Below are 23655 nucleotides of genomic sequence, written 5' to 3' on the forward strand. Positions count from 1 at the left end.
GCATTTAATAGCTCAGATTTTCCATTAATGCATCTAATAAGACGGCAATTAGACAACAATAGACTGGAAATTATTTGGAAGGAAGTGGTCCTATTATCAGAAATATTATCCCGGAATTTTCCTCGACGTATGAAGGAAAATTACGAAACACATCAATCAAAATAACTAGTCAGATGAGCCAGGTTTGAACCCTGGCCTCCAGAATATGAAGCGGAAATGCTAGCTAATCGATTATAAAGCTCTTGGGATCTCGAAGAAATTGAGAATAATAGGTCCATATTGGATAAGCGAGGAATATATACTGAAGAGTGTTTGAGAACAGGGCTCTGAGGGGACTATTTGGGTCCATTTGTGAGGTGCAGCTTAAATTGGGATGAAGGATTTGCTTAAGAAGAACGAAGAATCCAAGAAGACGTGATTTTGTAACATCCTTAACACTGAGAAGATTTCTTTCTTCATAGTCACCGCCGTGAAAGCCTCAAATCTTACATCCTTAACACTGGCCTACTTTGACGTCTTTGAGACGTTCTAAATATGATGGTCGCCTTGAGGTTTGGGTGCATCAAAGTCAAAATAATTTATATGACAACAGATGTAGACTTCTTATACTGAAGTTGCATGAACTTCAAAATGTTTAGTTTGGAATATCCAAATTAGTTTCACAGAGATAATAGATAAAGCTCTCCCTGTAACAGGCCCTAGATGCCCATAGTATTATGAGACGTCGAGGCTCCCACACTTTCTAGATAATCGACTCACAGATGGCGGTGAGGTTGCCAGCCTTACACGCCATTTTGGGAAGTCTAAATAATATTCTAACTGAATAAAGAAGATAGTCTAGAGGTACTGATCTGGAACTATATTCGGGAGATATTCTATTCTAATCTTGGCCATGACACCGGTTACCTTCGCAGAGATATTCCGTCGGTTTTTCTTCAATTTCTCCAAGAGAGTGCTGGCATGTCATCTCGATAAAGTCACTTCTTCGTTCCAAATGCTTTCCAATTTATTATCGTCCCATCAATCGATACTAGGAGTGTATAGTCTTGATAGTGAAAGCTTCTTCAAATAACACACAAAAGGTTATTGTAATGGGTTAGTAGGTTAACTGTGAGTTTCAGATAGGTTTGATGTTGATACAGAAGTAGACTGGCTTGATGTGTATCAGAAGAAGCAGCAGTTACAGACACAGACTAAATGTTAACTTCATTGGAATTTTTGAGAAGTACGTGAAGTCATTCTAGATTTAATTTCGATGTTTGTAATGGCCATTTTACATGCTCTGTTTGAACTGTAGGCTTCTTAGCTTAGGTCTTGATGATCGTTACGTAACTAGGACGAGCAGTGAGCTCATTCACGTGCCAAATTCCTTTTCATTTAGAGAGAGATCGCAGATAAAGAGACAGACGCATTTTAATCCTTTGAAGGGCGAATATAATCTTCAAATAACATATAAAAGTTTCTCCACAACGTCCAGAATACTTCTGGAACCCAGCCTCCTATCCAGTGGGTACCTGGGATAAAGCGGCCGGGCCGTGAAGCTGATTACTCACCTCTATCTAGTGCAGTGGTCAAGAATTGTGGAGCTATACCTCCACTCCCCCATGTCTTCATGACATATCTATCTATCTATCTATCTATCTATCTATCTATCTATCTATCTATCTATCTATCTATCTATTCCTGTTGCTCCCGCTTGGAGCACAGGGCATCCTTGAGACGCTTCGTTTCACCTCAGTTTCTTAATCTTAGATAGTTGGTAGGACTCCTTGGACGGGGATCAGCCCGTTGCAAGGCCCCTACCTACACAGGACAATACAGACACAAAATAAACACAAACAAACATCCATGACTTGAGTTGTATTTGAACCCAGGATCCCAGTGTTCGAGCGAGCGAAGACATTTCATGCCTTATTGCTAGACTGCGCGGCCACTGTGATCAGCTTTATGACGTATTTCCTAGTTAGTTAAGCACCAGGACAATCTTACCACAGAAACGCACTGTCTTGGTTATAGTGTCTAGTAGGTTCAGTGGTGCTCGGTAGACAATCGTTGTCTACTGTGAGAACCAAATGAAAGACATAAAATGTGTAGTTCTTCTTTTGGGTAGGGGATAGAATTATTGAATGTTAAAGCAGGCGTTACGTGTGATTCCCACTATAACTAGAAGCACCATCCTGACAATTGCGTAAAGAAACTGGTTAAAGGCAAAAGATAAAGTTATTCCTGTAACAGGCCATGAAGGCCCATAGGGTTGTTAGACGTCGAGGCTCCCATATTTTCTCTAGACTATCGGCTCACAGATGGCGGTAAGGTTGTCAGCTTCTCCCCCTCCCGGGGAAGATTCCTGGCACTCATTTATATTAGAGGTTGAGTCGACTCCAGGGCCATAGTGCAGCTGGAAGAATTAGATAAATTGAAGAAATCCACCACACCGGGACTCTAACCCGTGACCTTCCAACTTGTAGCATAGTGCCTCAAGCAACTATGCTACCGAGTGTCCAGTAAAGAAACAGGTGAAATCCATTAAAACTACTTTGTCACGACAGCCCACTGATCCGTTCGAGATCCAAACCCGTTCCTCCCGCATGAAAATTAACAACGTTGTCGCAATTTTCCCTCTGTGTGAAAATAACGTGTAATAAACACGAAATTAATCATAAACACGTAGTGGATAAAGGGAAATGGCGGGCTGTTGAAAAAAATCCTTCTTTCTACAATTTTGTTAGCAATGTCCCCTTCTCAACTTTAGCCTCAAACTGAAACATACAGACTGATTCTAAATTATTGTCGGGATTTCTATTTATATCCATGGATATCCCGACAATAATTTAGAACGACACTGTACAGTACTCATGCAGATAACGGCTTTTAACAAGTTTTGCGACACGCTTCAATTGTTTTCCGCTGCAAGAAGCGATAAGACCAAGGTGAAGGTAAAAATTTACCCGCGTTTTATTAATTAAGCACCACACCACAGAGACGTACGGGGTAGTGGAGACATAGCTCCACTATTCTCAATTTCGGCACTAGACGAAGGTGAGTTATCAGCTTCACGCCCCTGCCGCTTTACCTCCGGGAAAGGAGCTGCCGGTACCCATTGGACAGAGGCTGGTAGCCGGTCTGGAAGCTGCGGGAAACAGAGAAATTCCCTGCCTTTGCCGGGAATCGTACCCTGGTCGTCTAGGCTGCAGCCTGTCCCTACTTTACCCTTGAGAAGTTGTTAATTACGTACATGAGGGCAAGGTTCGATTCATTCAACAGTGGATTTATTTGTTTTTTGTTTATTTAACGACGCCTTCAGTATCTCAGCTTATGCAGCTGGTAATGTCAGGATGGCGGGCCACGGTAGCCGAACGGTCTAAGGCATGCACTGTCTTCGCTCGCTCCGAAGCCGGGATCGTGGGTTCGAATCACACTCAGGGCATGGATGTTTAGTTTGTGTGTGTGCGTTTTTCTGTGTTTGTGTACGGGTAGAGGCCTTGCGACGAGCTGATCATCCGCCCAAGGAGTCCTACAGAATTTCTAAGACCTAGTACACCGAAGTGAAACGGAGAGTTTCATGGAGGTAGGCCAAGGCCTAATTTGGGGCTGTAGCGCCAAAAGGAAAAAAAAGTAAAGATGATCAGTGAATCATGAATTGGATAGAATATAAAAAGAAGAGATCGTGGCTTAATTGAGATACTTTCTCGGAATTTGCCTGGAGCTACTGGGAAAACCCACGAAAAAACCTCAGCCAGGACATATGTTGGTCTTCCTTTTTGTCCATGTTTACGTCTAAGAATAGGCGAGTGAATATGTACCTTCCGCAAGCAAGTTATTTGACTGCTTGTGCTGGCAACGCAATATGTTTACATGATTCAGACAATTCTTTCTCCTTTATTTCAGGAATAAACTCTTTTAATTACACTGGCTACACGCCTATATGCAAACACAAACAATCATCTAACTCAGAAGCTCAGCCTTGCGGCGCACACAAGTGCCTGCGTTTTTTAACAAAACCCGGACTTATATGTTTTAACTCTTAATACATTTGTATGCTATTTTTATCACACATGAGGCCTGGATATAATTAACTGAAGGATTTCAAAAGAAGCAACTCTTTATTATTACGAATCCCTCATAATTTCTTTAGACTATTTCTTCTCGATCTTCAAAAATATTCTTCTTTTTTCTCTTCGTGTACCATTGACCTAATCTTCCCAGCCGCACTATAGCCCTGGGATCGACTCAGCCTCTAACAGAAATGTGTACCAGGAATCTTCCTGTGGGGTAAAGGGCGGCCGGCGCGTAAGGCTGACAACCTTACCGCCATCTGTGAGCTGATTGTCTAGAAAATGTGGGACCCTCAACGTCTCACAACACTATGGGCCTCCAGTGCCTGTTACAGGGATAGCTTTACCTTTAGCCATAATGCCGTCTTTGGGACACGATTTTGTTCCAACCCTTTAACATGTTCCCGCCACGCATTTTTCTGGATTTACAATTCCGCTATATCATCTTCACAGCTCTTCTAATCTCGAAATGTGGTTCATCCTACTGATTTCAGAAAACGCTCTTCGGTAGCTGTAAACTTTTAAATACACGTATTATCTTCTGTTATTTTCCAAGCTCCTGATACATTTCCAATGACGGGGCCTACGTATGTTCTTTCAGATACACGTAAGAGGTTTTTTTAGTTATGTTCTTTGGGATTTTGTTAAAAAATTCTCTGAGTACGTACGAGGGAGAGTCAGTAAATAGGACTCAAATATAAGTAATACAGCTCTAATGGATATAATAGGTTTTCTATGTGTTTCATTATGTAGACAGTCCAGCTTCATGACAGTCTCGGTAGCAGACGCATATGCACATGTTCAGAGGCTGGTTTAGTAGTCAAAATGGCGACCATCCTTGAGGAGTGTATTACTGAAGAGCAGCGTTCTGTTGTGGGTCCTCTGTGGGCAAAAGAACTCACTGCAAAAGATGTTCACTAAGAAATGTTTCCTGTTTACAGTGGGAGGTGTTTGTCGTGTAAAGCGGTTCATAACTGGGTGGCAAACGTTTTGCTGATGATGAAGAGGATGAAACAGAGATGAGGAAGTGGCTGAGACAACCGTTAAAAGACTTCTATGCTGTGGGTTTAGAAGCACTGGTAAAGCGATGGGACACGTGTATCATGTTGGTGGAGGATATGTCGAGAAATAAGTGTTTTTTTCACAGGCTCGAGTATCACATATTTCACGTTTTATATCCATTTGTGACCTATTTACTGACTCTCCCTCATATATATAATCTAACATGTTCATTAGTTGGTTGTGTAATGTGATTCTCCATCGATACTTCTATACTTTGGCAAAGAGAACCAAATAATATGACAAATTAGTTAATGCAATAATTTATTTTTATTTTAATTTTTAAATGTGTTAATTAAAAATAAGTCCCTAGATCCATTTATAACTCCTATGCTTCATCCCAGATGTCTATAGTTTAGTGATGCATTTAAAGTGAAATTTTACAAATGTCTCCAACTGCCATCTCTAAAAAAAAATAGTAAACTGTTCTAGCAGAAACTAAAAATGTGCCAGCCTGAGTACCGCCCAAGGCGGCAAGGAATTCCGCTCCCATCAGTTATAAACAAATAAACTTTACCAAAACCTTGCCTCAGTAAATAAAAACACGCAATTTCCAGACGCTGTGATGAAAGTCGCCCTTGGTCTTACAATATTACGTAACATATTTAGATTATCGAGACTTAATGGCTACGGTACGAACAGAGTATTGGCAAAAATACATTTTCATTTAGCAGAAACAAAAAAATTGTGTGTGTGTGTGCACGTAGTGTGGGGCGGGGGGAATTTATGAAATGTCCCATCCAAGGTGACAACTTTGTTCCAATGGGGTAAGAGTAGGGCTTCTGGGGTTCCATTTATTTTTTAAACATTCATTTAAAAAATATAAAACAAATTATTGCTGATACAGAGCCATTCTCTAAAAGCGAGTTTTCTTGAGGTTTGTCCACATTTTCATTACTTTTTTCTGAATATTCCAGTGATATCTGCAAATGCAGAGTCTCATTTTACGGAAGTGAAAACAAGGAAGTACGTTTTTAAAATACATTTTTAAACATTGTACAGATCTTGTGTTTACACTTGCTAGTACCGATTCTGTGTAAATGTTTTGATAAATTGCTCTAATTCTTCTACAGATATTTTCTTTTCAATGAAAAATGTGTAGGTATTTAAAGACATTCAGTAGGCCATGCACAAAATCTATAAAAGTAATGGGGGTAGGTGAGCCATAAACAAACTTTGCCGTGGGCCCCACTGATCCGCGATACACCACTGCTTGGTTCCCTGCGCTCTCGCGACCGCTCGGGGCGACCGGCTGTACCGGTGTGCACTGCCTAATGCGGTGGTGTCCAGTACAATTTACAAGCAAAACAAAGTACTATTTACAGTTTCTCATAGTGATTTGAAATTTTCCACAAATAATATTGTCGCGTGTCACCAGTGACATCCCACAGGTTGTAACAAGTTCGACCGTTAATTTGTTAGATATTTTTGAACTGTCGCAGCAGTATAGGTGATGTAAACGATAGCTCGCTTCATGTCGTTTCGTACAACTGCTGTGCAAACCCGTGATAATTATAACTGTCACTGTCCTCTTGGATGTGTTGCTCTGTATAAAAGTCCCGACGTTTCGGAGGAACCTCTTGTCTTCATCCTTAGGGTAGAAAAGTAATCCTCTCGGTGAAGTGAGGGCACTGGTATGGCGTGCTCAGAAGACGAAAACACCAGGCCCATCCGAAACGCTGGAGTTTTTCTAACAGAGCACATGGCTTCGCATTGCTCTACATAGCGATCTTCATATTCAGCGCCGTAAGAACATAAAATGTTACGCCCGTAACAATTATTTTGATACCTTTCTTTATCACCTTCGTTTGTGAATTATCTTGATGAGTAAAGTGTTTCATACAGCAACCAGCAAAAATGGCCGACTCGGAGAAAGAAGAAGCAGCAAATCTGGCAAGTTTATTAAATTTTAGACTCAGTTCGAAAATCCTGATTTAGTATCTGTATGCAAAAAATTGTTATGTACTTTTACCTATCTTCTGCCAGCTTTATCATGAAGCATCTTTTAAATTATGTCATCCTATGGAGCATTAAAATTGTCTGTGAGGAATTGCTAATTTATCTTTCTGCTCGTTCTAAAAATTTTAGGTTATGTTTGAATATTTTTGAATTGTTAATGTCTTTGTATTGTACAGAGAAGGCGTGCAGTATTAGCAGTAATGTAACTGTGTTTCTGTTACAGCAAATGGAGTTTGAGTGGGTTTTGCATGAAGAGGTTCATGCTGTACTTAATCAACTTCATACCATTTTATTGGTAAGTGCATTTGTTGCACTTTTTGGGGGTTTATATTTGATGCTACGTTATTATAGCAGTAACATGTAGTGTATAGTAGGAACAGAGAGAATCTGTACTTGTTCTAATTTTAAAGCTAGTATGTTTCATGTTGCCATTTTTCTATTGGGAAAGTATATGACAGATTTATTGCTGCTGGTTTAAGTTTAGACATTGTAGATTCTGTGTGGTGTCACGCTGTATATGCCTGTAAATATAATTAGTAGAAGATATTTTAGGGCAGTTCAGTTCACATATGTATTCTTTTTTAGGTACTTAAGTATTAACCAGTCACAAGTACGTATGCTGCTTTTGAGTGTGGCTCCAGTCTGATATGAACATATGTGACTCAAAGCTAACCTTAATATTTCCTAGTTCACAGAGTGAAATGTTTGATTGTGCTTTTAAAAGCTTAGGCCTTAATTCTGTTTTTAGATAGAAATATCTTAAAAAAAAACACAAGATTGTGCTTTGGGTTTTGTTGCTACAAATAAACTTCATCGGTTGGCAACACTAATATGGCAGACAGCATGACCAAAACTTTCAGAAATAACCTTCTGAGAACATTTGTTTTTTTCATTTATGGTTTTATTTGTACAAGGAAAGAGCAAGATTGTCCTTTAAAACAGGCCATTCCTTCTCATATATATATAATGCAGAGGAGGCAGTCTGTAACTCCATTATGCATACCTTTGTGTTTACAGGAATGCGTTCGCCGGTTCCCTGTCCCCTTGTGTGGCAATGATGGGGCACAAAAGCAGGACAAGTTTGTTTTGACAGCACCTCCAGAACAACTGAAGTGTGTGGTGACAGTAACGGGGGACAGCATCACACATGCGGTTTGTTTACATCTTCACCAAATATTGGTGACACTGATGTCGTCTATTTTATTAGTGTTTTCTCATCTCCAACACCACATTTCACACTGACAGCATTTCTTGCTGCTGCTCCAGAGGTACATGAAGACCTTCAGTAACCTTAATCAGCAAGGTTGCAGTAACATAGAAAGCACATGACTTTTGAATTGAAGATGACACTTTCTGGGATATGGCTTCCTGTAGATCTTTTGTGAACTGATGTTCCTTTGAAATATTGGTTCACACAAGATCTACACAGCGCCACATCCCAGAAAGTGGCATTCTTTATAGTCACTGCAATGAAAACCTCAAACCTTACAACTTTTGAATTACATATAACATTCTGATTCAACTTTTAGATACAGATGTGTCTCATCAAGGTTTGTAATAATCTTCCTTCTGGCATAAAGAACTTAGCTCATGACATGAAATATTTTAGATTTGCTTTAAAAATATTTCTACTTTTAATTTCATTTTACTTGGAAGAATATTTTAACTTCAGTATTAATTAACAATCTTGGTCTATTATATGCTATGCATCTGGTAGTATATATATTTATGTTTGATTATTGTAGTCTTGTTTGATATTAGTATGTTGCATGCTTTTACATATATATTTTATATGTGTTTAGTGATTTACTCATTGTGATTTGTCTTGGATAACATACGTGGGTCATTTCATAAATAATGCACAGGTTGGCAATGCTGTGGATTAGGTGACGCAGCAACAGTGAGCCTCACGTCAGTTACAGTTCAGGGCTTGAGAAAGAAGCGCGTTATTTTGTTTCATTTATATTGTACTCTGTTCTTAAATAACGTGAGTTAGAAATGGATCCTGCACAGTTCTCGGGTATTGTGGCTGTTGAAGATCAAAGGTCGTACATTAAGATCGAAACTTTATGTGGAAAAAATCAGACAGAAATCCACAGTGCTTTAAGTGAAGTTTGTGGCGAGTTAACAGTGGACTGTAGTACAGTTTCTCGCTGGGCTAATCGTTTTTGTGTAGGTCGTGTGAGCATGAACGATGATCCAAGGCCAGGAAGGCCGAAAACATCAACCGATGAACGAAGTGTGAAACTTGTGTCAGATGCTCTAGAAGAAGATCGTCGTGCGACATGTGAGGAACTTTCTGAAACCACAGGGATTCCACCAACATCAGTATTCCGAATTCTGATAAATGATTTAAAGAAGAGAAAGATTTCTGCGTGATGGGTCCCTCACTGCTTGACTGCAGAACAGAAGCAGAAAATCCTCAACATTGCAACCTTGCTGAAACAAAGATTCGACGTTGAAGGTGAAGCATTCTTGTATCGACTTGTCGCTGTCGCTATTGATGAATTGTGGGTTAGAGACTTTGAACCGGAGCTGAAATCACAGTCCAACGAGTGGAGAGGTCCATCTTCCCCATGACCAGAAAAATTTCGACCATCTCAATCAAAGGTCAAACAAATGTTGATCTTTGCTTATGATCACCAAGGAATCATCATGACGGACAGAGTTCCATGCGGGAAAAGTGTCACAGCAGTTTATTATCATGACTTTATGCAAAATCTGCGCAGAAAAATGCACAAAAACCGACCTCAGTTGCTCGAGGCTGGGCCAATCATTCTCCATGACAATGCTCACCCGCACATCGGGAATGTCGTAACAGAAAAGCTGCGCCAATATGGTTGGGAGGTGTTGCCTCATGCTGCCTACAGCCGGGACATGAGTCAACCAGACTTTGACTTGTTCCTAAAGTTGAAACAGCCTATGTGAGACCGTCGTTTTCCCTCTCTGGAAGAGCTTTCTGCTGCAGTTACCCGAGCCATTTGACAGATAAACAAAGATGGTGTCCTGGATGGAATAGTAAAGCTTCCCACACGTTGGGACTCGGTCATTGAGAAAGAGGGGAACTATATTGAAGGACTGTAAAGAGGCATTAAAAAAAAATAAACGTGGACATAAACAAAAAATTGTGTGCATTATTTCTGAAATGACCTATGTATGTAATTGTTATGGATTAAGTATAATGAATTTGTATTTATGTGATTGTTGTTGTCATTGACTATTTCTATATCCATTGATCTTCCAGTCATGTAAGAATCCATGGAATGTAAATGAATGAGTGAAGGGATGAATGAATGAATGAATGAATGAATGAGTGAATGAATGAATATTTTCTATCATGTCTCAGTTTTGTGTACTGAATTTTGAGCCAGAACTATTTTCTGTAAAATGTTCTTGCAAATTTAATCAGTCATAATGTGAGAAAATGATGTTTCATACAAGGATTGGAACTTCAATAGTGGCAACACTGTTGTAGAGACGCCATGCAACGGAACCAAATAATGTCACTTATACCACATGTTAGTTACATACCTAGCTTACTTCAGAGCAAATGGACTCTCCCTTCCCACATCATGCTCATGCGCAGTGATGAGAAGAACAGAGCCTCGTGTTAGCTGGTGGTCTAATGTAGTGTTGGGTCGATGTTTGCGAAACAGGAACAACGGAATTGGATAAAGACTGAATGTGCCAGAGGCCGTACAGCACGACAGTGTCGTCAGGGTCTTCAAGAGGCTTTCGGGGAATCTGCATTGCCTTACAGAACAGTGGCAAGGTGGGTAAAAGCCTTCAACAAGGGACGCCAAAATGTGGCAGACATGTGTCGTCCAGGTCATCCTAGTGTCAGTGAAGAAGAAGTGTATGCTCTTTCCGTGTTACTGGAGAGTGATCGATGCCATACGATACGTGGGCTGGCCCGAGAGACAGCATTAGCTCATATGACTGTGCTTCACATTCTGAAGGAACACCTGGGCATGAAAAAAATTACATCACGATGGGTTCTGCATGATTTAACGGAAATGCAGAAATGGCTATGATATGATGCTGTTCATAACCACTTGGAGTGCTATGAGCATGAAGGAGAGGCTTTCTTACACCGTATCATTATGCTGGATGGGACATGGGCCAAATCATATGAGCCACAAATGAAATGCCAGTCGAACGAATGGCGTCATAACGGGTCACCACGAAAATAAAAAGTTCGTCAGAACCCCAGCAATGCGAAATTTATGGTGATTCTCATGTACTACTGTGATGGTGTTATCCTAACGCATACTGTTCCTCGACAGCAGACCGTCAGTGCGCAGTATTACTGTTCATTTTTTGAACACAACCTGCGACCAGCTTTGAGAAAGAAACGGTGACGCTTTCTGCAGATCCCACCCATCATTTTGCAGGACAGTGCTTGGCTGCATGCAGCGCAAGCAGTGGCTGATTGGTTTGATCGATGGGGCTGGGAAGTGCTGTACCATCCACCATACTCCCCGGACTTAAGCCCTTGTGACTTTGACTTTATTCCTAAGATGAGGGAACCACTTCATGGCATTCGCTTCAGAACTGTTCTAGAGATTCTTCAGGCAGTAGACTGCTCCATTCGAACTATCAACACAACAGGCGGTGCTAAAGGTATCCTACGACTTCCACATCACTGGCAACGGGTTGTACACAATGCTGGTGACTACACTGACAGACAGTAAAACTTTGAAACATGCATCTATTTTGTATCAGTTGTAAATAAATAGTTGCCACTATTACAGTTCCAACCCTCGTAAGTGAATAAAAATGTATTCTTATTTACATAATTTCACTGTTTCACATTGCATAATCAGTAGTATGTCGTGTACACAAGAAAATAGTCGAAGACTGTCCATGTTACAAGTTTTTGGTTATCTAAGATTTGATGTACTCAGAAGTGGTTATGAAGAATTTTGGCATTTGGCATGTTATGGTGTTTAGTCTGTTGAAAGTCAGCCAATGTTGATTGACTTTCAATGGACTACACTGTGTTATATCTCAGAAGGTAGAACTCTTTGACTCATTTTTGTGATCAGCCTACCTAATTTATTTAAAGACACCTTAACAGTTATTGCATTTTTGTACATTAACGGAGGCAGTATATTCCTCAGGAACATCAGGCTGTCTTTGAACTAAATGGTATTACAGGAAAGAAAATCTTCCTCTTTGCATTCGCTGCTGTGAGAACTTCAAGTCTAATATGTATGAAACTTATTCACAGGACATTAACTTCAAGGTTCAACGCCAGCAGAATGTGATACACCGCACAATGATTCAGAATGACAACCCTTGGAAACTGCAGCAGGTTCAGGATGCAGGTAACCATCTGCAACAAGCTATCCTGCACATTGAAAATGTTGACAAAGATTACATGTTCAAGTGAGTATTGTTTTTATCAGGGTACAGTGAAATATTATTAGTTCGATAGAAGGAGATTAGAAATTAAAGTTTAAATTTGTATTTTCCTAAAAGTTTTTATGATAGCATATTAATACAGGTATAGATTTTTTGGATGTAACTGGGGTAGTGCAGTCAGATAGTGACTGGCTACAGGCTGGATGACCAAATGGTCGGAGTTCAAGTCCCAGTGGGTGCAAGAATTTTCATTTCTCCATGTCGTCCAAACTGGCTCTGGGGCCCACCCAGCCTCCTATCCAATGGGTACTGGGACTTCTTCGCCCAGGGTAAAGCGGCTGCAGCGTGAAGCTGACCACTCACTTCCTTCTAATGTCGAGGTCAAGGAAATGTGGGTGTACACATCCACCACCCCATATGCATTCATGGCATGTTAAGCACAGGGAGAACTTTACCTTTATCTGTTTTTATTAAAATCATTTTGGAGACTGGACACTGTCTGCATCCTCAAGTAAAAGCCTACTCTTTTGAGCCCAATCAGTAGAGCTAGTCCCGCTTTCCAGACACCAGAACCAACACAAGGCACGGTATACACAACATAAACTATCTGTGGGAGTTAAGATAGAAATTTAAAATGCCACATGGCTGAGGCCAATCGAAATTTAAAATGCCACATGGCTGAGGCCAATCACCTATGACAATGCATAATGTAATGGCTAGAGTCCATAAAATCAGAGTCAGTCAAAAAATAGAAGCCAAAATCATAGTCAGATTCTAAAAAGAACAGCTATAAAATTAATGATAGGGCACAGGCTGTATACCTTTAAAATAGCATATAAGCATAGATATACATACAGACCCATGGAATACAGAGGATTACATAGACAGATTTTGCTAAATACCAAAGAGGACCTAACAGGAAATAAACCAATAATGGTAAATATTACATAAATGAGACATCTGTATATTACCAACATAAAAACTGAACATTGTCATATAATCTAAACTTATTTTAAGTAGAAACAGAATGATGGATAATGTCTAAGAAATTAATAATTGTAGTGTTTTCCTGTTAATCCAAATTTATTTTATCCAGGTTAAAATTTATAGTTCAAACAAGTTATTATACCAGAACATTCTACAAGGGCTATATTTCAATACAGGCCTGTTGCATATATCTGCAACAAAAAGTTGGTAATAATGCAACATGTTTGCATATAACAACTGGAGAAATGCTGGATGTTTGTTCCTGTAGTTTGGTTGTGGGGTGTAAGTTTGGAGGTTTTCACAGCGATGGCTATGAAGAATCCCAGAAGACTGCATTCTTCTGATTCTGGGCTGTTTACAATTTTTTTTCTGCACATTACAATTCTGGGGGAAAATCAGACAAAAATAATAGACACTTTACATGAAGGTAAGGTGTGTATTAACTGCTACATGCATGTAGCATGTAACTCACTACACATTTATCAGAGCATGAAACGTATTGAATGACAGTTAATAGAAAAGACTGAAACATGCATTTTACTTTTTTCATCTCGCAGTTTTTGAGGTAATGAGGAGGGAATGAACACCCAGAATTGTTTGAGCTGAACGCACTTTTCCAAACTTGGTTAGTCATCGCTCACTATGTATGAAGACCGACATGTTGATCATAACTTGTCAGATGTTACATCACCTGCTTTTTCTGTAAGTCTTATGGCCTGAAAGATAAACAGATGTGAGTGAACATGGTAGAATTTTTACGCTCTGCATACATTTCTTAACTGTTTGAAGGTGTAAACTTGTAACTGTTCTGGATCTTACTTATGCGAGGAACACGGTGTATCATGATTGTGTCTTTGTGTATGTCTATGCGGGATAGTTTGAAGGCAGTGAAGCAGATGACTAAAGTACCCATGTAGAAAAAGAATGTTGATTTTCATTGTATTTAATAAATAAATAACTGTATTAAAATTGAATGTTTAGATCATCAGAGGAAGTATTACATGTCTTGGGGAACATTTTGGGTTGCTTGCAACGCGGACGTAGCAGTCTGATTGTACCTCGAAAACGTACGATAGATGATTTAATGAAGAGTCGGAATATGGTATGTTTCTTAAAGTAGTTTAATGCTCCTTTGTGTGAATGATACTGCAGTACAGTTATTACAATATTTTTTAGAAGTTCGGCATGTAAATTGTTGTTGTCTTATTTCAGAAATCTTTAGCTCCAAGTCTCCCTGAAGATTTGGCTATCAGTTTCTATATTCAGAGTCACAAGCTGATCTTTGCAGTGTACCAGCTCAGCAATGTTCATGGTACCATGAAATTTGACTCTCATCAGGCAGAATGCTCCATCCCGTGGCTTAACGAGGTGTTGGTACTTTTCACTGTAGCTCTGCAACTTAGCCAGCAACTTAAAGACAAGGTAATACTGTAGATGTGAAGGGTGTACACAAAATTTTCAATACCAGTTATTATATACCTCAATAAATTCTCTTCAGTTATAGACACTACTTCCAGGAATTAATAGAGTGGACGCAAAGTGAAAGGAAGTTCTAGGAAGAACTAATTGTCTGCTTTTTTTTTTTTTTTTGATATGTCATGGACCGCATAGAGAACGAAAAATTTAGGGGGATATAGTGACACACAGACAGCAAGGCAATATCATAAGCCTCCTAACAATAACTAGGAGGGATAAACAGACAGACAGCAAGGTGATATCATAAACCTCCTTCTGTTTTCATTTAAATAAGGAAAGTAAGCTAAAAAAATCAAATATGTTAGTTTTTAATGTGTGACTGTATTGCTACTGTCAGGAACATAGTCTGTATAGTGTTAAATGAATGGATAATATTGAAATAGGGGAAAGTGATCGTGGCTTAATTTAACCCTTTGCATGCCACTGACATTTTACGCTGTGTCACGAGATATCTTTGAATACTTACTTGTGGAAGGTCGATGCTGTTGTGTGATCATGACATGAGATAAATTCAACAGGCTCTGACATCATATGAACTGGCATCAACAGTATCTGCATGATTGTCACTATGTTTAGTATTATGTTCTTGATGATCTTTTCTATTATCTTACCTTTCTGTGTTTATGCTTCCCTGACTGATACTTTTTGTTATTTGTTCCTGATGTTTATTTTGGTCCCTGTATAAGTGTTTTATTACATTACTCATTAAGTTATGGGTATGCAGCTGTTTGTGTACTTTCTGAAATTTTTGCTTCAATTTCTTTTCATTTTATGGAGTTTGTAACCTGTTATCTTGGTCTATGACATTAAGGAAGGAACACAGACTGAGGGTGTTTGAGAACAGGGTGCTGATGAGAATATTTGGACTGAAGAGGGATGAAGTGACAGGAAGTCTGAGAAAACTGCATATTGAGGAGCTTCTTAACTTGTACTCTTCAACAAGTATAATTAGAATGAGCAGTCATGGAGGCTGAGATGGGCAGGGCATGTAGCACAAATATGGGCAAAGAGGAATGGATATAGGATATTGGTTGGAAAGCCAGAAGGAGAGAGACCACTAAGAAGACAAATATGTAGGTGGGTGGATAATATTAAAATGGATGTTGGAGAGATAGGATGGGGTGGTATGGACTGGGTTTATCTGGCTTTGGATAGGGACCAATAGATGGCTGTAATGAACCTTCAGGTTCCATAAAATCCTGGGAAGTTCTTGGATAGCTGCATAACTGACAGCTTCTCAAGAAGTACTCATCTGCATAAAGTTAGTTAGTTAGTTAGTTGTCTTGGTCAGGCTTTAGGTTTATGTTATTCATACAGATGATTCATACAGATATTCATGATTTGGGTCAGATATGAACCTTCAGATTCCATAGGTAAAAGATAAAGCTATACCTGTAACAGTCCAGGGAGGCCCATAGGATTGTGAGACATTGAGGCTTCCACATTTTCTAGACAGTCGGCTCACAGATGGCAGTGAGGTTGTCAGTCTTACGCACTGGGTGCCCTTTGCCCTCCAGAAAGATTCCTGGTACTCATTTCTGTTAGAGGCTGAGTTGACCCCAGGGCAATAGTGCGGCTGGAAGGATTAAGTCAATTGAAAAATCCAATGATCTCTTCAAGGATTGAACCTGCAACCTTCTGGCTTGTAGCATAATGCTTCAAGCAAATGTGCTACTGCGTGCCCCCACTTCAGGTTCCATAGAAGATGAATTTCTTGATGTGCTGAACATGACCAAGTTGGCTGAAGTGGCACTGGTTGATTGAGGTTCTTCATGATTTCAGTCACTCCTTTGAGGCAGATATCTGGATAATACCTCAAATTAGGTCACGAGAGTTTCCTTGCACATCCTTTCCAATTCATCATTCGTTTTTGTGCTACCATTTGAAGCTATGTAGCTATGGAGTGTCATTACATACATTGTAAATAAATAAAATAAAATACAATGAGAAGGAATCTGCTTCATGCAGCCATGGAGGTCTTTGTTTATGAGTTCTGTGATATTATTATAAACAGAGTTGTTTCTCTTTGTTCTTCATTGCAGATCTGTGTGTTCTCTCAGTACAGAGATTTCACTGTTGGGTCACGCTCAAATTCAGCTCTGTCTTGGTGAGGAACAGCAGGATAGTGGATGTTTAGTATCAAGTGGACACTTGCTAAGAGTGAAGTGATGGATGGCTGGGAATTGGCAAGTGAAGTGGCTACAAGACCCGAGTGCCAGCTGATCTGTGATAGCTGTTCCCAGCAACTAGTTGCTTCATCCTCACTCATCATTATTTATTGAATATAATCAGCAGTCTAATTGAGGACATTTAACTTCCAGCCAGACATTCCATTTCCTTCTTGTTGCAGTTCATAGTTCAGTAGTGAGAACATACGTATTTACAGCTCTCGATTAAACGATTAAGTTTTAATTGTTTAAAGGCTCAAGCAGAAAGTTAAATATATGTTTACTCCACTGTGCTGTGCAGGATAACAAGGAATATTGAGTAGAAATTACCATGAAGTGTAGGAATCATCTCTTTCCTGTCGGAAGACATATTACCAGTGAACCTCGTGTTTAGTAGTGACTGGTCTTTGAGTCCTAATTTGTTTTCAATTTTGAAAATGTATATACTTAATATAAAAATATGGGAAAATAGGTAGCTTTAGAGCACTAAGAGATTAGCTCGTAAACATGTAAATACATTCCATTGGATGCCTTCTGTTGATGTCTGATCCTAGAAGGAACATTCTTTTGTTGGTTTTCATACTCGTGAAAATATAACATTTCTCATGTGATAAGTGTTCTGTCAGCACAGTTTCAGATAACCAGACTTATGATCAAGTCAAGGAGGATGAAGTGGGCAGGGCATGTAGCATGAATGGGGGAGACGAATGCGTATAGGATATTGGTGGGAAAGCCAGAAGGAAAGAGACCACGGGGAAGACCAAGGCGTAGGTGGGTGGACAATATTAAAATGGATCTTAGAGAGATAGGATTGGATAGTGTTGATTGGATTGATCTGGTCCAAGATAGGGACCAGTGGAGGGCTCTTGTGAACACAGTAATGAACCTTCGGGTTCCATAAAATGCTGGGAAATTCCTGAGTAGCTGCAGAATTGGCGGCTCCTCCAGAAGGGCTCAGCTCCATGAGTAAGTAAGTAGTGCATTTATCACAGCAATTGTCTGTAATGGTTATTAACTGGTTGAATGTAATATACAGCGCATTTTGCATGTACAGGACCACTATTAAGAACATGGACTTCTGGGTTGTGATGACATGTAGTGTGATAGGTAGGTACTGACATGTTAGGGGAACCTGCTGCCCCCATCTTCAAGTTAGAAAAAGGAGGATGACTATATGAGGTCTGAGGTTCTCACACCAGTGAATATCATGATAACAGTCTTCTGGGATGTAACGCTGTGTAATGTGGTCGCTTATTCTATTTTGAGGATGAGATGTGTTGGTGCTTGTCTACTAGAATACATAGTATCACATCCCAGAAGATCTTCATATTCATTGCTGTGAAAAATTCAGATTTTTTATATTGCTGCTGTTAAGTGAAACAAGTATTAACACATACAGAGTGTTCAATCATCGAGGAAACTGGGGGATCAGCGTGAGTTGGATACAACATTTCTCACAGATTGCTGCTGTAACTGCCGATAGCAGAATGAGTTATCAGCACTGATAAACATGCACACTCTCACTAGCATAGAGCAGATGGATCATTTCTCTGCGACTGCTGTACCCTTCCCCACTAGCGAGAGTGCAGTCATGTTGCTGATTCCCTCACATCAGTTTCTGTACATGCACACATTTATAGGAATACTGTAAAAAGATAACACAAACTTACCGTGCTTTATAACAGGTGTTGGAAGTGACCCCCTTCTTCTTTCAGACATGCCTCGCATCGAATAAATAAATTATGTGACACTTTCTGAAGTTGGTGCATGGCAATTGAACTAATTACGTGTGTAAAATCCTCACTCTATACAGTAAGTGCCATTACATAGTGAAAAAGTGAGGGTGTGGTGTGCTGTAAGTCCGCGGCCAATCATTGGCTCCTTATTTTCCCACGAAACCGCAAACTCTGACCGCTACGTTACTGATATACTGAACCTGTTCTTCAATCAGCTGACTGCTGAAGAAAGACAATATGGGTCAAGACAATGCTACAGCACATATGGTTAATGCAACGATTGTCGCAATACGGGAAGTGTTTGAAGACAGAATAATCTGCAGGTGACTGTGGCCTCTCAGATCTCAGTTTTTGCAATTTTTATCTTTGGGGAAACCTAAAGGGAAAAGTCTCCAAGAATAATCCTCGCACCACTGAAGCTCTGCAGAATGAAATAACATGTGTAATTAGTTCAATTACTGTGGACCAACTTCAGAAAGTGTCACATAATTTATTTATTCGATGCGAGGCATGTCTGAAAGCAGACGGAGGTCACTTCCAACACCTGTTATAAAGCACAGTAAGTCTGTTACCTTTTTACAGTATTTCTATAAATGTGTGCATGTACAGAAACTGATGCGAGGGAATCAGTGACACAACTGCACTCTCGCTAGCGTGGAAGGGCACAGTAGTCGTGGAGAAACGATCCATCTGCTCTATGCTAGCGAATGTGGGTGCGTTTATCATCGCTGATGATTCATTCCGCTATCGGCAGTTACAGCAGCAATCTGTGAGAAATGTTGTATCCGACCCATGCTGCTCCCCCAGTCTCCTTGACGGTTGAACGCACTGTACTTGGAATATCACATACATTGTTTCTTGAAAGTCATAAAAGTAGCCTAATAGCATCCCCTAAGAGCAATTTTTTTAAACGGTAATTTTGAATGTATTTATTGTCTTTCCACAAACACACTACTTTTTATCAGCATTGTATGGTTTTTTTAAATTTTCTGTGATGATTTAGTGATGTTACAAGAATGAAAGAACCAAATGTCTGCAAAAGGTGCAATTTAAATTACTGGTTTTAAATTGCACCACAGGTTTTCTTAAATTGCCCTTCTGTTATAGGCAGTGGTAAAATAGGTTACAGGTGAGCAAGTAAGAAATGTACAGTGTAGCAGTACAAATATGTAGGTATTTTGCTGACACTAAAGAACTACATGCTATGTTTCCACCAAATATTAGAACTAAAATAAATGAGGGAAACACCTTAGCATGAACAAAAATAATAATAAAAAAAAGTCAGAATTCTTTTTGCAGTATCCTTTGTTATTTCCTTTGTGAAATCACATTGGATCATCGAGGTAAAAACAGATAAGAAATGAAACGTCTTTGTCCAAATCTAACGTTTACTGGAGACTAACTTCATTCACAAACATTACAAGATACCAAAGGTACATTAACAAAAGAAGTAGCAGTGGGTGTGGTACCAACTTATGAACAATATATATCACATGATAACTGTGGCCAACACTACAACTGTAGTAGTACAACATACTTCACATCACTCATGCATCCACTTTTGACAATGTTGACAGCACATCATATCATTTACCACTGCTTGACACAATATCCAGATACATTCTTCATTTCAATAAGAACGTTGTATTAAACTATCTTTGTAGCAGGTGTGCCTCTGTTCATTGAGTGTCCATTCTTCATCTGCTTTTTCTGTTGTTTTAAGCCATTTTTTTGAAAATGCATTATGATCAACAGTCCCTAGTTCAGTTGCCTGAAACCTCTTTGCACCATTGGATATCAGTGTTGCTTGGCTGTACGCTTCCGAAAGCAGAGAAGACACCTGGACACGTGGGCTGGGATTGGAATGTAGCCATTTGTTTACTGCCTGCTCATAGAGTTTTTGTAAAGGGTTGAAAATGGCAACAGCCAAAGGCTGAAGATGGTGGATTGTAGGGCCCATTTTTACAAGATATCTCTACAGCCTCCAAATTTTTCGAACGCGTAGGGTGTCCATCTAGGACAGGGGTCGGGGAACTTTTTTTACTTATTACCCCAAAATATATTTATTTACGCCGACGTTACCCCCTTGATTTGAAAGAGAGAAAATCATATATTATTCAAATTCAAAAGGTTTATTGAATCTATTTATATGGAGAATACAATTATAAATATAAAAACTATAAAATAAATGCGATAAAATACGAGTAAATTAATATCCTCATTTTGAAACAAAAGGATTTCTTAGAACATTTTTTTTAACTTCAGGTTTTGGAGAAATTATGTTTTTCATTTTTGATACAATAACATCAAAATTGGGACATTTTGATGTCAGAGCAATTTGCATACTGTCTTCGGGGTCCAATCGATTTCTCTGCTTTGTTTTTATGTTCAGTAGAGTGGAAAATCCTTGTTTGCAAAGGGCAGCAACTTTTTGACTGCCTCCTCATGTGCAATTTTGAAAGCATTTGCAGCTCTTGACATCCAAAAATATGACAGATCTGCTTTGTTTTCAAATTCAATACGTGCTTCATTATTGGATCGAAGTTCAAGAAGTGCCTCTGCCAAACCTTGAGGCTCTTCTGGTACATCAGCAATTTCACATTTAAAGGGATCTACAACCCAACTGACATTATGTGAATCAAGATCTGGAAAGTAATCATCGAACCGCTTTTTGAGTTTGGTAAGATGCCTTATAACTGTGTCCTTGGTGTCGTCAAAAGTAATATTTTCACAATCTTCCAAAAACTAAGCCAACCTTGAAAAGGTAGCAGTCTTGTTTTGTTCTGTTTTCTGTCTCCAATATAAAAGCTTTGATCCAAACGCTGAAATCTTTTCTCTGGCTGAAATTATATTAATGTTTTTTCCTTGCAATTCTTTGTTCAATGCATTCACATACTCAAAAATGTCAGCTAAATATGCGAGATGTGCAACCCACGAGAAGTTTGTAAAGTTATCTGCGAGAACATGCTTTTGATCAACCATAAAAATTTCAAGTTCAGTTTTGAGAACCCACACTCGGTTCAGAACATTTCCACGTGACAGCCACCTCACTTCTGTATGATAATGTAGGTCTGTATATTCAGCCTCTCCATCTCTACATAATTCACGAAATAGTCGCGTGTTTAGTGCATGTCCTTTGACAACACTGACAACGTTGATAACATCATGCATGACAGCTTCCAGCGCAGGTTCCAAACGTTTCACAAGCAGTGCCTGGCGATGGATCTCCTCTTCAATTGCATGTAAACCTTTGTAGCAAACATACACCATCAGCTGCGAATTACTACTGACATCTGTAGTTTCATCAAGCTGAATAGCAAAGCATTTACTCTCTTTTATTGAAGAAATAACTTGTTCCCTCACATTTTCTGCTAAAATAGAAATTCTTTCTTTCACAACTTTTGCAGACAAGGGCACTGAATTTAGTTTTGCAGCTTCTTTCTGACCACACATAATCTCTGCCATTTTCAAAGCTGCTGGTTTAACCAATTGCTCACCAATAGTATGTGGTTTCTTGTTTCGGGCAATCAACCAGGCCACTTCAAAGCTGGCCTTTGATGCTGAACGTTGATCGAATGTACTTCTCAAGTTGCTGTTCAGTCTTTGTTTTTTGACAGACATTTCCAAATTTACAAAGTATTCCCGTGGTTTGGAAGACAGGTGTGGGTGCAGATTATTCAAGTGTTTCTTCAATTGACTCTTTTTGAAAGATTCTGCAGTCAGTACTTTCAAGCAGACAACACACTGTGATTTCATTATTCCTTTGTCTTCTATTTGTCATCATCATCATCATCAGTAAGACAACAGATCCACAGTCTTTTTCAAAACAATTCCTCCACTTAATGCGATCTAGAGCTTTCTCCTTCAAATGACAGTATCCTCTTCTGTCCCCAAGGTCATCCAGCATCTTCTTACGTCTTCTTCCTCGTCTTCTTGTCACTTCTATCCGCCCATCTATCTTTCCTTCGATAGCTTCTTTTAGAAGGCAGTTTCTGCGTAAAACATGACCAATCCAATTAGCCTTCCGTTTTCTTATTTCATGTAGGATATTCCTCTGCTCACTGACTCTAATTAACACTTCTTCATTTCTCACATAATCGGTCCAACTGATCTTCTCCATTCTTCTCCAACACCACATTTCGAAACTTTCCAGATGTTTCTGATCTACTGCCCTAAGTGTCCATGTTTCAGCCCCATACAGAGCTATGCTCCAAATGTAGCATTTCACTAGTTTCTTCCTCAAATTTAAGTCCAATTTGCTGGTAAAAAGATTCTTCTTCTTGCTAAATGCAGCTTTTGCCATGGCAATCCTGGATTTAATTTCACAAGTACACCTTCCATCATCTGTTAACAAGCTACCCAAATATTTAAAACATTTCACATTCTCCACTTGTTTTTGGTCTATCTTTATTGTGACTGGGGTTGGTTGTCTCGAAATTTTCATTACTTTTGTTTTCTCCACATTCATTTCCATGCCATAGCACCTTCCAATTTCAATTAGTCTATCAATCATGCCCTGTAGCACAGTTTCTTCCTTAGCCATTAACACAAGGTCATCTGCATATTTCACAGTTTGAATAATTTGCCCTCCTACTTTGAAGTCACCGAGCCCATCCAGAGCTTCCTTGGTAAGGCATTCGCTGTACAAGTTGAACAGAATTGGTGATAAACAGCATCCTTGTCGAACTCCTCTTCCAATCTGCACACTTCCTGTCTCCCCCCTGTCCAGTCGTACTCTAACTTTCTGATCCATGTACAATTTGCTAATCAATCTTCTTTCATGCCAATCGATACCTGTTTCTTTCAGGATCTGCATTAATTTGGTCCAGTTTACCCGGTCAAATGCCT

At 39.4% G+C, this 23655-nt stretch overlaps 2 protein-coding genes across 4 annotated transcripts; one reads left to right on the forward strand and one right to left on the reverse strand.

Moving 5' to 3' along the window:
* The first annotated feature begins 5158 nt into the window (after positions 1-5158).
* On the forward strand, positions 5159-17585 carry LOC111871429 (protein rogdi). 3 transcript variants are annotated; one of them, XM_023864529.2, is made up of 7 exons: positions 5159-7007; positions 7297-7368; positions 8091-8225; positions 12307-12464; positions 14409-14529; positions 14640-14849; positions 16946-17585. In XM_023864529.2, exons 1-7 carry the CDS (start codon positions 6972-6974, stop codon positions 17012-17014), a joined length of 801 nt encoding a protein of 266 aa, XP_023720297.1. In that variant the 5' UTR covers positions 5159-6971; the 3' UTR covers positions 17015-17585. The 3 variants fall into 3 exon arrangements, with proteins under 3 accessions (XP_023720297.1, XP_033610149.1, XP_023720299.1); XM_033754258.1 differs by lacking the exon at positions 5159-7007 and adding an exon at positions 7014-7156; XM_023864531.2 differs by lacking the exon at positions 5159-7007 and adding an exon at positions 7135-7202.
* Positions 17586-21552: 3967 nt separating this feature from the next.
* On the reverse strand, positions 21553-22563 carry LOC111871441 (protein FAM200A-like). Its single transcript, XM_023864563.1, has one exon. The coding sequence runs from the start codon at positions 22561-22563 to the stop codon at positions 21553-21555; it is 1011 nt and encodes a 336-aa protein (XP_023720331.1).
* Positions 22564-23655: the final 1092 nt, after the last annotated feature.

The sequence above is a fragment of the Cryptotermes secundus genome, unplaced genomic scaffold (genome assembly GCF_002891405.2).
Source record: "Cryptotermes secundus unplaced genomic scaffold, Csec_1.0 scaffold323, whole genome shotgun sequence".
Taxonomy (NCBI): Eukaryota; Metazoa; Arthropoda; class Insecta; order Blattodea; family Kalotermitidae; genus Cryptotermes; species Cryptotermes secundus.

Bases quoted from the DNA above. Each gene is read 5' to 3' on its own strand.
- LOC111871441 (XM_023864563.1), bottom strand. From the start codon at position 22,563: ATGAAATCACAGTGTGTTGTCTGCTTGAAAGTACTGACTGCAGAATCT.
- LOC111871429 (XM_023864529.2), top strand. From the start codon at position 6,972: ATGGCCGACTCGGAGAAAGAAGAAGCAGCAAATCTG. The intron at 7,369-8,090 runs GTAAGTGCATTT...TTGTGTTTACAG, and splicing joins AACTTCATACCATTTTATTG to GAATGCGTTCGCCGGTTCCC. The intron at 8,226-12,306 runs GTTTGTTTACAT...ACTTATTCACAG, and splicing joins GGGACAGCATCACACATGCG to GACATTAACTTCAAGGTTCA.